General features: G+C 36.5%; 1 protein-coding gene across 2 annotated transcripts in view; it reads left to right on the top strand.

Annotated features, from left to right (window-relative positions):
• The window catches only part of dpydb (dihydropyrimidine dehydrogenase b), a 144,777-nt gene extending 128,716 nt beyond the window's left edge, over window positions 1-16,061 (top strand). For both annotated transcript variants that reach the window (XM_082172759.1, XM_082172760.1), the window contains 5 exons: window positions 434-576; window positions 4,879-5,058; window positions 12,613-12,762; window positions 14,707-14,847; window positions 15,257-16,061. In XM_082172759.1, coding sequence (XP_082028885.1) covers window positions 434-576; window positions 4,879-5,058; window positions 12,613-12,762; window positions 14,707-14,847; window positions 15,257-15,421 — 779 coding nt within the window. In that variant the 3' untranslated portion in view covers window positions 15,422-16,061. The remainder of the gene's footprint in view (window positions 1-433; window positions 577-4,878; window positions 5,059-12,612; window positions 12,763-14,706; window positions 14,848-15,256) is intronic.
• Window positions 16,062-17,138: the final 1,077 nt, after the last annotated feature.

Genomic DNA, 17,138 nt, shown 5'->3' with positions numbered 1-17,138 from the left:
TATGTACATTAATTCAAAAATGTGGCGTCAGAAAGATTTTATTCTGGGCAAAGCTGCATTTATTTGATCAAAAATACAATAAAACAGTAAGATTGTGAAATGTTTATTACAATTTAAAATAACCGTTTTGTCAAATTTGAAAGTTTAACATAATTTTATTCCTGTGATGGCAAAGCTGAATTCACATGGTCATGTGATCTTTCAGAAATCATTCTAATTTATTTAATGTAAAAGTATATCATTTTAATGTGTCCTTGCTAAATAAAAGTGTGAATTTCTTTCAAAATAATGATCTTAATGACCCTGAACTTTTGAATGGTAGTGAATGCATGAGACGTGCTCTGATCACGTTGAATTTGTAATATGTTTGAACTGATTTGATCGAATTATTGTTTTACAATTAAAAATGTTTTTCTCTCCTTAATTTGGATAGGCAATGCAATTCGCCCCATAGCTCTGCGCGCGGTGTCAGCTATAGCAAGAGCACTTCCTGGCTTCCCAATCTTGGCTACCGGTGGCATTGACTCAGCAGAGTCTGGATTACAGTTTCTTCATAGTGGAGCATCTGTCCTGCAGGTAACCACTTACATTCATCACCAACTACCATCAACTCCATTAGTGATTGTAAGACTGGAGCCGACAACCTTTTATTTATCAGACTTTAAACCACCAGGCTCACATGCCTCAGCCTGATAATGTCCTCATTTGTAGAACCGTTGCTTGGGTAAAAACACATTATTTTTGTTTTATACGATATGCACGCTTAACGCCTGAGTTTAAACATGTGCATTAAGTAGTCTGTTCTAATCAATCCTTAATAAGGAGTCTAGAAATGGCTACGCTCACACAGAGCTGCTACAGCCGAGGAGCAACAACAATCTCAAAGCAAATTGCAATTTACAACATGGCTCTGAACAAGTTGTTAGTGCAAATAAACCCATTATCTCAACATGATGCCACAGCCTCCGAAATCTCTTTTTAAATAAATAAATCAAAACACTCATTATGTGCTGAAATAACGTTTCACGAGTGCCTGGGAGTTCTGGGGGGGAAAAGACTGGAATTAAAACATTTTAATCACACCCACATGTAATAGCAGAGTGCTGGCTCGTAGTAACAGGAGTTGTAAACTAGCCAAGTCCTCACTACACTACAGTTGAATCGGTGTCACCAGCGGGTTACAGCAACACATCGTAGCTCCATTTCCTGCAGGGGTTAGATTAGTCCAGTGAGCTGCCCTGGTGACCAACGTTAAATTCTCTTGGACTCAAGAGGATCCGCATATATTTCTCCATGGTACTCATGATGATCAAGCTTTTTCTCATTCATTTTTTTTTTCTTCATAAAATATCCAGTTCACAATTTGATGATATTTGAAGATATACATCATATATAATGTTCCAATGTGGCATGAATAATTCATGTAAGTTACTACTTCCGTTTTTAATCTGTCTCTCGTTTTTGTACATAATTTGCTCTGGTGTTGTCAGGTTTGGTGTTCTGTTTGAATTATAAGTTGTGTTGATAACTTGGAGTGCATCTCTTCCCATTATGCTGTGGTTTTGAGTGTCACCATCATTGTGTTTTGTGTGTGTAATGCACACGTATTGATATAATAATTGTAGTTCATCTATAAATATATTACTATAAACATAAATATATACTATATAACTGAGGTAATTATCTATAAGGATCTCATAAACATTGCTGCAATTCTATTTGTTGTGGCATTGTTCGTACTTTATCAATAATATTAAAGAATATTCAACCTACTAAAGATGCAGCAAATATTCAGATTCAGAAGTAATGTACAGTAATGTTTTTAATATGGCAATTTGAGGAGCACTTCAGCATGCTAGGGTTTATCTGCCTATTAACAACTGAAGAGAGAGTTGTTTTATGAACATTGCTTTCATCTGAAAGCCATTTTTTATCTAATTTATCTCAAAGCCACTTTGCTGTTTTTTTATCATTCAAAAAAAAAAGTACATCAAAAAAAAAGACAAAATCAAAAAGCATCTGGCCTAAAAACAGCATATTAGTGTATTTAAAAGCCCCGTAAAGTGCAGTTTGTTGCATTTTTGTCTGAATAGCAAGAGTGTACACTACCGTTCAAAAGTTGGGGTCAGTAAGATTTTCTTTTAAAGGAAATTAATCATTTTGTTCAGCAAGGAGGCATTAAATTAACAGTGAAGTGACAATAAAGACATGTAAATTGTTTTCTTTTTTAACTTTCTATTCATCAGAGAATACTGAAAAAAATGCATGGTTTCCACAAAAATATGAATCAGTACAGCTGTTTTCAACATTATTAATAATAAAAAAAAAATCTTTAGCAGCAAATCATCATATTAGAATGATTTCTGAAGAATCGTGTGACACTAAAGGCTGGAGTAATGATGCTGAAAATTCAGCTTTACCATCACAGGAATAAATTACATTTTAAAATATATTAAAATATTAGTTTAAACGGTAATATTATTACCGTTTTTACTTTATTTATAATCAAATACATTTTAATCAAACTTTTGAACAGTAGTGTACATATAAACACATTCACATACATATAAATGAAAGGAAACAGAGAACATGGACTGGGCAGACAGAAATAAAAGAAAAGAAAATGCAAACAAGAAGAGAAGAGAAACATAAACTTGTTAAAACTGCATGTAGGATGTCAGGTTTTCAGCTTGCTTGTATGTAGGGGAAACACCATAAAGACATTTCAACATTAAAAGGATCTTGAAATCAACACAAGTAACAGTAAAGAGATTTAATCACTGGAGTAATGTGATTCCTCAGTCTAGTAAGAGTCAGCGTTCGTACAGCTGCTTTCTGAACTCTTTGTAAATGTTTGTTGGAGCTTTTATGGGCCAGCCAAAACACTATTGCAATGGTGAAGTTTTGATGTGACAAAAGCGTGAATGAGAATGATGAAAGAGATGTGGTGAAAGTGCTGTGAAAGTGATAATATGTTGTTTTACAAACATTGCTGTCACGATTCCTCTTTTTCTTTTTACTTTAGAGACAATTAGTGTAGATATGGCACAGCACAGTAAAAACTATATTTAATTTGAAAGAGTCTTTAGATTCAGAAAGGGCTCATCTTCACTTATAACTTTTAAAGTATCTTTCTGTATGCAGTTCAGCAGTGTGTTAATTGTTTTGTGGACATCTGGTGCAAGTAAAAAAATTAAATAAAAGTTGTAATCATCTGCAGACTGATGAAGGATATCGATTCATTACACCAGCTAATGGGTGCATATAATGTTTAAATAATAAAGGACTTAGAACTGAGCCATGGGGAACACCACAACATATCTGAAGGTGTCTGTGCACCCAGTGCAACATAGTTTTCCCTGTCACTTAAATAGGATAGTGTTGGACTGAACAATCTTATGAACCAAAGTTTTAAAGATGCACTGAGATCTTAAAGATCTAGGATTGACATATAGACCTTATTACTTGCAGATCTGTTAAAAGCAATTTTAGGTAATGGTAAGGCCAGACTAGAATGTCTCATTAGGATTAAATTATGTGGAAAAATCCTTGCTGGAGGAACTGATTAACAATGTTCAGGATGTCCAGTAATTAGGAGTTTAAAACTGTTTTTAGCAAGTTAGCATGTAATGGGTAAAAAAAAAAAGAAAAAAAGAAAAAAAAAGAGACCCTTAAAGAATTCATAAGTGATGTGACCTGGTTAGTATTAGTTTATTAAGGCTGATGAGTGGAAAAATGGACATTTTACTTTTTACAACAGGAAATGGAGAGTTAGAAACCACTCCAAAAGGACTAGTGCCAGCTATGGTTTGTCTGATGGCCTTGGATTTTATCAGTGAAGAACGATGCAAACTACTTTTCTGTTGGGAGACGTTTAGATGATATTTGAGGTGAGGGGTTAAACAGCCTCTCTATGGTGGAGAATATGAATCTTGGATAGTCTCTGTGTCTGTTTAACTTGAGACTGTCTGGCAGACTTTATCTCATTATTGAAGAGGTCATATCATGGGGAATAAAATTTTCCTTGATCTTTTGAGAAAGAGAAAAAATGGATTATGAACTTTCAAAATTATACGACTCATTCTTCCACAACTTCCTGATGTCAGACAGACATATACACTACAGTTAAAACGTTTGGCGTCAGTGAGAATTTCTAATGTTTTTGAAAGGAATCTCTTATGTTTGTCAAGGCTATTCTAAAATACAGTAACAACAGTAATATTGTAAAATATTATGACAAAGCTGAATTTTCAGCATCATTACTCCAGTCTTCAGTGTCACATGATCCTTCATAAATCATTCTAATACGATGGTTTTATGCTTAAGAAAGATTTCTTATTATTACAACAGTTGTGCTGCTTAATATTTTTGTGGAAACCATTATTGAAAAAAATCTGGATTCTCTGATGAATAGAAAGTTCAAAAGAAATACAAATCTTTTGTGGATTCTCTCACTGAATAAAAGTATTAACTTCTTTAAAAGATATCGGACCCCAAACTTTTCAATGCCTATTCAATGTTCAGAAACAGTGAACAGAATAGGTGCTATTATTCTTAAACGGTAGAATTAAATAGAGTTTGAGCTGTTTCTGGCTGTGTGTAGCTCAAAGGCTTGGCCATTTTTTGAATGTGAACGTGAATGAGATTTCAGAGCTTCAGCAGAGAGGAAGATTATCAGTAAATAACTTAAATTAAATGAAATTCCGTCCTATTGCTCTGAAACCACACAATCAGCTTTCTTTCTGTTTATGTTGCATTGAGCCATTGAATACACTCTGCTTTTAAGAAGACACACTAAAAGATGATGTGGATAGCGTAATCACTGGTCTTTCACTAAGTCTTGGCCCTGAGGTCTGTTTATCTGTGCATATTTAACAGGTGTGCAGTGCTGTGCAGAACCAGGACTTCACAGTGATTGAGGACTACTGTTTAGGCCTGAAGGCGCTGCTGTATCTAAAAAGCATAGAGGAGCTGCACGATTGGGATGGCCAGTCTCCTCCCACCATACGCCACCAGAAGGGCAAACCCGTCCCCCGCGTGGAGGAGCTCGTCGGAAAGGTGAGCATCTCTGTGGCTGGTCGCCTAAGGCTCGTTTTAGAAAACAAAACTCTTTTTTCTGGTTAACCATTAGTGATTAAACAGGCAAAATCCACCTGGTGTGGAGATAATGCTTTATTGAGTCATGAAGGATGTTTAAGGTTGTGGGTGTTAGTAACATAGCCATGAGGGTGATGCTAAAAGGATTGAGTGTAATTTACTTTCCTCTGCTTGGCGTGAAAGAAGCCCCAGGCTTCCTCGGGCCAGTTAGTGACCCCGTGACCGTTTGACCAATGGTGGCCCTCAGCTATGCTGTGCTGTCAAATGTGGTGTGAAACCCATCTACTTTTGCACAAATTTAACAAATACTTCTGTGATCGATATCAACGAGGAGAGTTTGTATTTTATTTTGGGCTTTAGTTGTGAATTACATTACACACAGAGAGTATAACAATGTGAGGGTGTTGAAATGTTAGATAATCAAAGCTGGTGTGTTTTTCGACTGGAATTACCATATATTTATTTTTAATGTCACTAAATTATTCGAATTGTGATTATGTTTGCCTCTCTCTCTTGGTCTCAGCCAAACTCAGCCCTCCATTGAAATTTCATAGTTGCACAAAAAGATATTTTCCCCATCACTACACCGCATTCACTCAGCATAAAAACGAAAGCACACAAACATATGCAAATGTTTCTCTCTCCATAAACAGCTTTGTGCTTCTGTTAAAAGTGATGGAGGGGGGAAAACACTATGAACTGATAAGTGCTATTCTTCGACTACGACATGATTTTAAAAAAACATGAGGGGTGAAATATCTCTCGTTCCAACAGGGTGTCTGTAGAGCTCTGTCCAGAAACACAGAGTTTGAGCGAGAGAAAACAAGCACACAGTTTTGGGAGACAAGGAGTAGGAGGAGGGTGTTTAGACACTTTTATTTGCCTTTATTTAAAAACATTGAAAGATCATAATTTTGTCAATAAATGCAAATACTCTGCAAAAAACGATTTGTTAAATCATAATTTTTTTGTCTTGTTGTCCAGTAAAAATGCCTAAATATTCTTAAAGATAAGGATGATAAACCTTGTAATTGTGAAAAATAGATGACGTAGCTACAGTAGAAGATAATGATCTATTACATAATTTATGCAAAATATTATATTATATTATATATTTCGATTTTAGACATTAAAGCATTTTATTTATTCTGATCTAATATATATATATATATATATATACATACTTTGTTTTGGCAGTTTGGTTTAAGTATATTTATCTTTTTTTAATGATGTTTAGATATTCTTAGCTGCATTTATAACCCAAGTACTGAGAGAGAGCATGAAATGGAAAAATTCTACTCATTTCTTATGAATTGGTGTGTATGTGTTTTGTGTGATTTATAGTCATTTTTGTGAGATACTTCTGTCTTTTTTATGGTCCAAATCATGCTGGTCACACAAGGTCTGATTTGCTTTAGAGAAGTGTTACATGTTTAATTTGAAGGAACTCTGTATTCCTTAAGATAAAAACCCCAGCAGTAAAGCAGATTCCACAAAATCGCACGGCTATCTGAATGTTTGCTGTTGTTCAGAAATGGAGTGAGGACACTGGCAAAAGGTTTCCATTATCTGTACACCCTAATGAGAGGAGACACAAAAAGAGATGTGTGGTCTTGACTAATACATTATTACTTTCTGTGCCAAACGAAAGCAAATTCACTGCCTGAAGCCAATTAAAGTGCAGAGATCAATGCCCACCATGATACCAGCACTGAGCTCCTTACATTAAATTGAGTTTGGGGGATTAATGTTTTGTTTTTTTATTCAGTATTATTTAGTGCCATTACATAAGAGGATCCTGTCAATTGAAAACGCGCTATAAAAAAATAAATTAAAAAAAGGCAAACTTTAAATAATGAAGTTACACTGATTATAAGCTACTTTGTTTGGTGTTTAAAAAAATTGCTTTGAGTTTTGTAAGAGCTTTTACCCTCATCGTCTATGAAGTTTCAAACTTATAAAGCCTGACATGTGAAATAATAGTCAGAAAAAATGGAATTAAATGGAACAGTTTATTGAACATTTAAAGGGATACTCCACTTTTTTTGGAAATAGGCTCATTTTACAACTCCCCCAGAGTTAAACAGTTGAGTTTTACCGTTTTCGAATCCATTCAGCCGATCTCCGGGTCTGGTGGTACCACTTTTAGCATAGGGACTGGGGACTATTTTCAGGCGCTGTGTGCGGCAGCAAAGGAATGAGAGTATAGTTCCTAGCCATATCAGCCTAGAAAATCGCAACTTTTCATTTTCCGTCGGTCTTAGTACACGATGTAACTACAGAATAGTCAAGTTTTAAATAGGAAAAATATCGAAACTCTTTGGTCATTTTTTTTTTAGAGAGATGCTAATGGTCTTGTCCGATTCAATGATCTATGCTAAGCTATGCTAAAAGTGGTACCGCCAGACCCGGAGATCGGCTGAATGTATTTGAAAACGGTAAAACTCAACTGTTTAACACTGGGGGAGTTGTAAAATGAGTATCCCTTTAAGACAAAATATATATATATATAAAAAAGTTTGCATATGTGTTGTTTGTTGAGTATCATATTTGATACATCAGGCTTTCATGGCTCATAAATTGTGATGTAGGAGAATATGGAGCTCATGCTAAGAAAATACACCTCGATTTCATTCAGAGGCCTAAAATGTGGAGCAGTTTCTGATATTTATATGGCCAAAAACAAAGATCTGATAGCTTGTAATGTAAATCAGTGAGATCATTATAACAGTATGTATAGCAGAGTACTTACATAAAACTTTTATAAAAATGAGTTGTCACTCTATATTTCCCAGTTTGTCTTAGTAAGATGATATTTAAATGCTTCGTTGTATTATCAAAGGTGTTTAGTTTAATTGTAGGGGGCAAAAAAGGCGTGTCCCACGACCTGATGGGGGACGTTTTTACGATTATACTAAAAATACTTTAAATTTTACTAAAAATAACTTTGACTAAAAATGTATAAACTATCAATCAGAAAACTGAAGGCATGCAGTAGACTGTGTGCAACAGATTCTTCGCAAAGGTTTGATCATATTGATCATTTAGAGGCCTTTGAAATTTACATACCAAATATGATACAGTAGGATTTATAAGTGTAAGCATTAGGGAGTCACATCTAGACAACAATAACGATTCAACTGATGTCCTACTGAAATATGCTTTCCGTAGCATAGGTCTGTTTAGCTCTTAAAGTGTGATTAGCGGCCATTACAAGGCAAGGATAAAGCTTAACGCTTCTCTCGCTGAATCCCTCGGCAATCGGCGTAATGCTACAGAACATAGGAGGCCGGGCTTCCATTCTAATTCTCATATAATTTAAATCACTCAGCCCACACTGACATAATGTGCGCTCCTTCCTCCACTGCACTCTTGATTTATAATCCAGAGGGGAGATGGGAGAATTGACAAGCCCTGTGTTTTGGAAAGCTCTGCATCTAATTAGCAGAGGCTTTCTGGTTGCCCGGGACATGAGATTTGGCAGTGCGTGTAGCTCCTCTCATTAAAACAGCACTCCTCGTGGAGTGGACCTGCAAAAAAAAAAAAAAAAAAAAAAAAACATCTCAATAGAAAGAAAGAAAAAGGCAAGATTCCTTTTCCACCAACATGTTTGAATAACTGTTATTTAGTGCGCTCGCTTTTATATGCAAGTATTCAACCTGTCTGTTTAGCAGACGCCCAAAGCAAATGGCATTTTCTTTTTCTTTCAGTGTTTCTTTGTGAAAGGAAAAACATTCTTTGTGAAAACTCCTATCATTATATTTCTTTTTCATTGTTAAGTGTATTGCTTTGTAGACTCTCCTTTGAATCCTTTGAATGATCTAAGAGTGAATTAGCATAAAGCAGATACGCCGTGACTCGTCGCTAAACAGAAAACACAGAGAAAGAGAGAGCGAGAGAGGAAGAGCTCATCTAATAGGACTGAATGGGTTGCTGTGAGTCGGGCAGACTGCAGTTTGTGTCTGGAAGACATGAAGTTATAATAGGCGTAGGGGATTTCAGCTGGTTTCCATTTAAATACCCGCTACTTACTCACAAGACTGCCGGAGGCAAAATGGTGGTCAGTTGCTTTGTGTGTGGTTTTGGTGAGATTTGAGAAGGACGTGTAAGCCAGTGAGGCGTGATCGAGTGTTGTTGGTTCTGTTTCATGGCACTTGTGTCTGTGTGGGCTGTGTATTAGAATAGATGTTTGTCCTGTTGAAAGTTCTTGTGTCGTTTTGGAACAGCAGATTTGCTTTTTGTTTTTAGGCTAAAAAGATAACTGAAATTGAGTATTTTATATAGTGTCATTGAAGAAATGGTGTTTAAAGCTGAATGGACAGCATCTGTGGCATGTTGATTAGTAGCAACGGAAAATAATTTCAACTCAAGTTTGTAAAAGCATGTGAAAAACACTTTGACAGAAATACTCTTTGTAAATCTGTGGGGACATTTTTTATACGTTTAACTCATGGACTTCCAACACGAGCTCAAATTTAGCCGATAAGCAAACATTTTTAATTGGCTATTCAATGTTAACCGACAAGCCTTAAATCATACGAGACCACCATTTTTTTTTTTAGCTCCACGCTTCATACTTTTCCGATCAGTCAGATTGAGTGGACGACAGTGGTTTCTGTGTTATAGCGCCCACTTTGTAACTGAACAAAAGTTAATGAACAATTCATGAATATTAATGAATACTTTTCATGTCTGATGACCTTTTAAATGGCCGATATCAAATGAAAAAAATACAAATAAAACAAATCAATTGTTATAAATGCTACAAGTAAATTTAGGCATCACAACATTATAATTTTTACAGTATAAAAATTATAGTATAAATTATTATACAGTATAAATTATTATTGGCGTTACCATAGTGTAATTTAAAAAAACTTTAGGATTTAAAGGGGTCATATGATTATTTTGTTTAATGGGTGCAATAGAATAGGTTAACATGCTTTAAATGTCCAATAAACATTTTGTTCACAAACTGTACAGTACATTATTGCAGTACCTCTATTCCCAGTCTGTCTGAAACGTGCCAGCGGGTTCAAGAAGCTGTCCTCTGTAAAATGCGCTGTGCACAAGCAAACTTTTGGGTTGTACTACTCAGAAACAACTTTATAAATAAATCTTAACCTCTTAACTCCTAATTTGATCAGTTTTCAGAGGGCCAAACAAAGCGGTTTTGCTTTCGCATCCAAACACACAGCGCTTCCACGACGCGGTGACGACACCACAATTCACTGAAGCCTCGCTTTCTTTATTTGCTAATGCCTTTGGGCGGGCATTATGCTAACATTTTACATTGTGACGTAGAATTTGAGAATGTAATATCTGGACTTCGATCGAAGCGTTTTAGGCAGGTCTGGATCAGTGTTCCCTGTTAGATGGAATAAATCACTTTGTGGGAGACTATGAGCTCTGCAACTTTGCAGATCGTATACATCCACAAACGGATACATTACACACTAAACATTAAAAAGCATCATATGACCCCTTTAAAGGAAATCTAAAAGTAAAAATAGGGTATATGCTCATGCACAATTAAAAAACCTGTAACGGCTGAAACAGATAAATGTAAAAACTCTTTAATATCGGCCGATAATCAATATGGTACCTATATGTTGCACTTTTAATGTAATATTATTTCATTATGTGACTTAGTGGTTGAGCTGTGGTGATCATTCAAGTTCAGCTTGTGTTCGTGATCTCCCCCATCATTTCCTGTCTGCTCTTGACTATCACTGTCAAAAAAAGCCAAAAAATACCTAAAATAATACATATTATTATGCCACACCCGTAGGTTGTTTATTTGAATAGTTAACTTTCTCCACGTAAAAAATAAAGTAGTGTTCAAAGTTGCCATGTAATCAAGGTCTCACAAGCGAGCCAGTCATCTCTCTGTTTATTTTGACTAATGCACTGTTAATGACATATCTCTGTCTAGCCTGTGTGTTTTTGCGTGCATGAGAATAGGTATGTGTGTGTAGTCAGTGTGTGTACGTTTATCTCCCCAGCCGCGACGGGTTCCTCAGACTGTCTGCTGCAGGGCTGGAGCGCTTGATTCATTAGACTGTCAGCCTGTGCCTGAGAGAGTAATGCTTTTATGCAGGATTAGAACAGGGCCACCAGTGTTAGCTCTACAGGGAAATAAATACATGGAGGATGAGCCTCCACCCCCCCCACCCCAAGCTGGCCATTAGTCCTGCAGTCAACACCGCCACCGTAGATTTGTTTCTCTGATAGGTCCTGCTTTAGCAAAGGCCTTCGCTCTATTTCGGGCAGCTACCTTAAAAAAAAAAAAAAAAACGAAAAACAAGAGAGACTTGTGAGAAGTTTGACGCGGGCATCTAATAAGTGATCCTTTCCTGTCGTGTTTTGATTCTTTTGCTTTGCAGCGGACACACTTCCATCTGGCCATGGTGGAAATGAAGGGTTGTGGATGACAGCTTTGTGGAGATTGTGTGACTGGGAAAATGCTAGACCAATTTAAATGTCCTCTCGTTGGGACGAATGGATTTGTGGCAGGCGTTGTAAGGAATACTTGTTGCGGGAAAGGTGTAATAGGGTATCGTTAAAATGCTTGAATAACCGAACCGTTCTTTTACAGAGAGGTCATGAAGAGAGATGCAAAACGAAACTGTCATTACGACAATTCAGTGTTTGCTCGAACGTTTCAAATTATAAATATGATAATTAGCCCCTTCAAAAAAACTCCAAAAAAGACTTCTTCATGAAAGAGCATTTATAAAACTGAAAATATCAGTTATTGGAAGCGGTGCCCATCAGCAACCCATAAGTCCATTTCCCTCAAATTACCATTCATTACCATTTTAGTGTCAAACCATTAGTTTGACCAGCTAATCCGTGCAATTACCGGTAGTATTATACGATTTCCTAACAATTCATTGCAGATTCTCTTTATGGCTCCATTAAAAGGATGGCTAATTTTGTGGCAAACTTGATTTCTCGTCAGTGGAGCCGGCGTTTCCTGTCGAATGGCCTTTGTAGAAACGAAGCCTCAAGGCACTTTTATGGCCACCTCTCAGGCTCGGTGCATCGGTATGAGAGTGTGACTGTGAATACGAATCGCCTCTTTAGCCCTGCTACTCTGGAGGGTCAGGCATGTGTGCAAGACTCAGAGGCAAAGATAGCACTACAACCACTTTTGTTCTAAATGGATGTGGGAAGTGATAGCAAGGATGTTTTAGCACACTTTCCATTAGATTGGTGTAAAAAGCTGAGGTTTATTTAAATATGGATATGAATTCACATGACGTCCATCTCAATCTTGTCTTGGTCTAATTTTCGAATAACTTTAATTAAAACGTCATTAGCATACATTATAGAATGCTGAACAGATCAGTAGTTCATGTACATCTATAGACAAATATAGAATTGAACAAATCAAAGTTGAATGATCTTTCAAACTACCTGAAAGTACATTAACTACTGATCTCTCAAATACTTTAAGACTTCCTTTGATTAAATTGAACTTATTTCAACTGTCATCCTTCTCTCCAAAAGAGTCTGCCTAGCTTTGGACCATACTTACAGACGAAGACTCAAGCCTTGGTGAAGTACAAGAAAAGCCTAAAAGACGCCAGTGGCAATGTGATCATAGACACCAGTGATGCTAGAGTTAACATCCCCAAAACACTCGTCCCCAGCGTGAAAGTAAGTATCATATCACCATTTGCTATTTGAGGCATTACATTTTTCCAGTGATACATGGATAGTAGGGCTGTCAGTCAATTGCAAGTTGTATTCAAATGAATTGCATGAAATGCTGATTATTCTATATATACACAAATATATTACTATTGATTACTGTTGTATGTATACACTGACATTTAAAAGAAGCATTTAATTGATCAAAAGTGACAGTAAAGACATTTCTAAATGTTACAATAAATTTCAGTTTCAAATTGTGAACTTATTCATCAAAAAATAAATAAAAAAACTGTTACCGTATCCACAAAAATATTAAGCAGCACAAATGTTTTCAAAATCGATAATACTAATAAATGTTTCTTGAGCATATTAGCATATTTAATTTCTGAAGGATCATGTGACACTGAAGACTGGAGTAATAAAGACAGGAATAAATTACATTTTACAATATATGAAAATATAAAACAGTTACTTTAAATTGAATTTTTTTTTTACATTATTTCACAATAATACTGTTTTTAGGGCTGCACGATAAATTGAAATTATAGAAATATCGCAAATGAACTTATTTTTACATTTGATTATTCAGTTTAGTTGGTATTTAAATATAGCTTTTTAGTTTTTTTTACATTGATGTTAAAATGACATTGTCAGATTTGTGACATTACTTTTTATGTAATGCTAAAACACTACTGATCACTTTCAGAAGTTGTAGTGATGCTTTCTTTTCCCAGAAGGAACGTGAAACATATATATTTGTTTATATCATTTTCAGTTTTTAATATTTAATATTATTTAAAAATAAAATATAAGTTGAATATAAAAATTTTCTTTAATATCATGCTGCCTTAGAGAACATAAGAGACTTTTCTCAAAAACATCTTACCGACCCATAACTTTTGAACAGTAGTGTACATATATGAATTAGTTTCAGTGATTATTAAAGGTGCTCTAAGTGATGTTGGGTGACGTCACTTCTTGTTGACGTTTAAAGTATTGTCAAACAAAACGGAGGCTAGCTAGACCCTCCCTCCTCCTCATCCGCGCACTAACCCCTCAAACCCCAGCCCAAATCCTTCTTGTCGGTTATTGGCTGGAACAGTTTGTTATGTTTCGTGGTGCGGGTTAGCCCAGTTTGTTTTTCTTGCCGTTTGTGGAGCCTGGGGTGTCTACAGAGACCGCGTTTTTTTACAGTGTGTTCAGGGGACAGGCAGCTAGCGGATGGTGAGGTGTTTGCTCTATGTGAAAACGCGTGACATTGCTTAGAGCACCTTTAATTCTTTATTTTTGTATTACTTAATTGTTGTCATAAGTACACATGCATATGCCATATGACTGCTGCATCATGTCCTGCTGTTTTTTCAGTATCAGCGCCACATTTTGTAACACATGTCATGTTTAAATTAAAAATGATGTACAGGTCAGGGGATATGGTTAATTGCATTCTTTTTTTTCAATCACCTTTTTAATAATTAATCACCCTACATTAACACGCTGATTTGACAGCTCTAATACATACAATACGTAAACGTACACAAATGCACATACCCAAAAACCCTGTCATTATTTACTCAACCTCATGTTATTCCAAACATGTGGATCATAAAGAAGATATTTTGAATAATGCTGGGAACCAAACAGTTTTGGTTACCATAGACTTCCAGCAGCCTGTCCTCCTGTAATCTGACGCTGTCTTTTGTAGCACACGCAGTGATGCTGCTCATAACATTAAAAGGCTTTATTCCTCGAGGTGATTATGCTGTGAGGGATCTCTTGGAGGAAAGGAGATCACAAACTACCAGTCAGACATTAAAACCAATCCGCTCCTTCCAGCGCAGATTAAATTAAGCTAACTTAAGCACGGAATGCTGCCATTCAAACTGTTTCTTTGAGACGCTACAGCTGTTTTTCTTGCCGTTTTAATCCCTTCCTCTCCTCCCTGTAAAGGACGTGATTGCCAGGGCGCTGAAGCATATTGGCGCCTACCAGGAGCTGGACAACACAGAACAAGTGCAGGCCCTCATCGATCCAGAGATGTGTATCAACTGTGGCAAGTGCTACATGACCTGCAATGACTCGGGCTACCAGGTACAGACGCACAGATCAGATAATTACTCATTATGGCACATGCTATTTACGGGAAAGCAATTACTACTGGATTTCATTTGCTGAAATATGGTAAGCTAGCAAATGTTTTCAGATTAAATGTTGTCTTTGGAGGTCACTCGATTGGAGAGTTCATTCACCGCCGTTGGCCCCGCATTTGGAAAACATAAAGAGCCAAATGCAGTCTGAAATTAATAAAGCCGGTGCGCAATGAAGGAGCCCAGCTAGTTCCCTTGAAGAACGGCACTGTTGTGCTCGTTGCTGTCATTGCTGATGCTTTTTTTACCTCCATGAAAAGCTCTCCCAAGAGTGGGGAAATCCTCCTATGGAGAGTCGATAATTGCTCTAATGTAATAGCTTTTTTTTCCCTCCCCTTCCTCTTCTTTTGCAGGCTATTAAGTTTGACCCTGAGACCCATCTTCCTGTAATCATGGACAGCTGCACCGGCTGCACTCTCTGCCTGAGCGTGTGCCCCATCATCGACTGCATCAAAATGGTTACCAGGACAACGCCGTACGTGCCTAAGAGGGGCCTGCCTGTTAATCCCATTTACTAAAGCACACTGTCGCTTCACCTGACCGGAGAGAAAGAAAACCAAAGAGCGACATCTCATTCAAAGCATCGATTCCACTTATAATTGCTGTGTGAAAAATTACCTTTATTATGAAAACGAATAATTAGCCAGCAGAAATAATTGCTTTATATTCCCAAGCCAGTTATGCTAGAATAATTGTGCTGGCACAAAAGAGTTGCATAATTTCGAAACAACACAGTGCGTTTTTTTTTGTCCCTTTCCCATAAGATACAACAATCAAAAGTGAAAGGGGGGGATTGACTGAGAAAGATGGTTAAGTGCTTTTGTTATCTCTGATATAAATGACAATGAATAAATAAATGAATACTAAAGCAAGAGCATTAATAATTGACAGTATTGAAGTCTCATTTTCACAATAAACATTTTGAAACTCGGGACAAATTAATTATGTGACTGCTAACTGTGATTAATAATAATGAAACATCTAATAATTATTTATAAAGCAGATTTGCTGTTTAATATTTGTTAGTAATTAAATCACAAGATGTATTTATGTATAAATAGATTTCTAACGATCAGCTAATTATCTCCAAAAACATGCTTTTTAAATCATTTTCAAGTGTGAGCAATAATTAATTTGAATAAAGTTTAAACAGCTTCATTTGCAGTTTGTCAGATTGTTTTGGCTTCTTGAAGAGCAGCTTTAGGTTTAAACACAGACAGAACAAATCGTTCTAATGATGTTTAGAACGGTTCCTCTAATGTCCCAATCGATTTGTTTTGCGAAACAAAGCATTCATTGGAGCTGATATAAACCGTCTGAAAGATTTATGCTCAGTCTCTGTTGTGTTAATATGATCTTCCTATAATTGTTACATCTGCGAACAAGCATCCGATTGGGTGCAGTGGACAAGGCTGTAGACGGAGTTAATTAAAATGCTATCGTTTTCATCTCCGTGATGCAGACCGCTCCTTCTCTGAGTGGTTTGGCGTTTGAAATGCAGGAAAACGCTGCTTTTGAAAAACAGCAGCCAGACATGTCAGAGTTATTTCATCATTTGTTATTGCCGCACAATAACAAGGGATTAGAAAGAAAAGCGGGCCTCCATAAATCTAAAGCTCCATTAATTTGGCTGAGACTTAACTTGCTTTGTAAAAATGTTTGCCTTTGAAAAATTAGCAACCGTGCCAAGCACAATGAGAAGGTTCAGCAAATTTACTGAAGTCCCTTAAGCGCACTCATTATTAGCTACCAGAACAGCATTTAAAAAAATAAAAAATAAATCACAGATACTTTTTAAAGAACTTTAAGTTATTTGCACTGCTCTTGCATTTCATTGCCTGATATAAAATTGTAATTTTTTTTTAAATATAGAGACAAAATCCTTTATATACGCACAGAATCAGGGTCGATAACAAGTCAAAGTGATCGTTTTTTTCAGGAAGTTGTGTGCTGGAGAAGCAGCAGCTCTTCCTCTGCCTGTCATTCATACATCACCGTGCATCAACCTACTTCCTCCTCTGATTGCAATTAAGAAATTATGTGTCTGGACCATGGCCAGGCGTGCCAGGTTAAATTATTCATAAATGTTAATAAGACAAGCGAGAGCACTCCCCTCTTTTTCCTCCTCCTGCTCCCCTTCCTGAGTGCCGTATTAGAAAAATAATATTGACCTTTCCGTCGTAACGCCTACATGTGACACAGGGAAGCTGCGGCTCTATCATAATGTCCATGTCT

The sequence above is a fragment of the Leuciscus leuciscus genome (genome assembly GCF_965113295.1).
Source record: "Leuciscus leuciscus genome assembly, chromosome: 6".
Taxonomy (NCBI): Eukaryota; Metazoa; Chordata; class Actinopteri; order Cypriniformes; family Leuciscidae; genus Leuciscus; species Leuciscus leuciscus.
The sequence above is the reverse complement of the archived record's forward strand: the minus strand, read 5'-3'. Positions and strand labels throughout refer to the sequence as shown.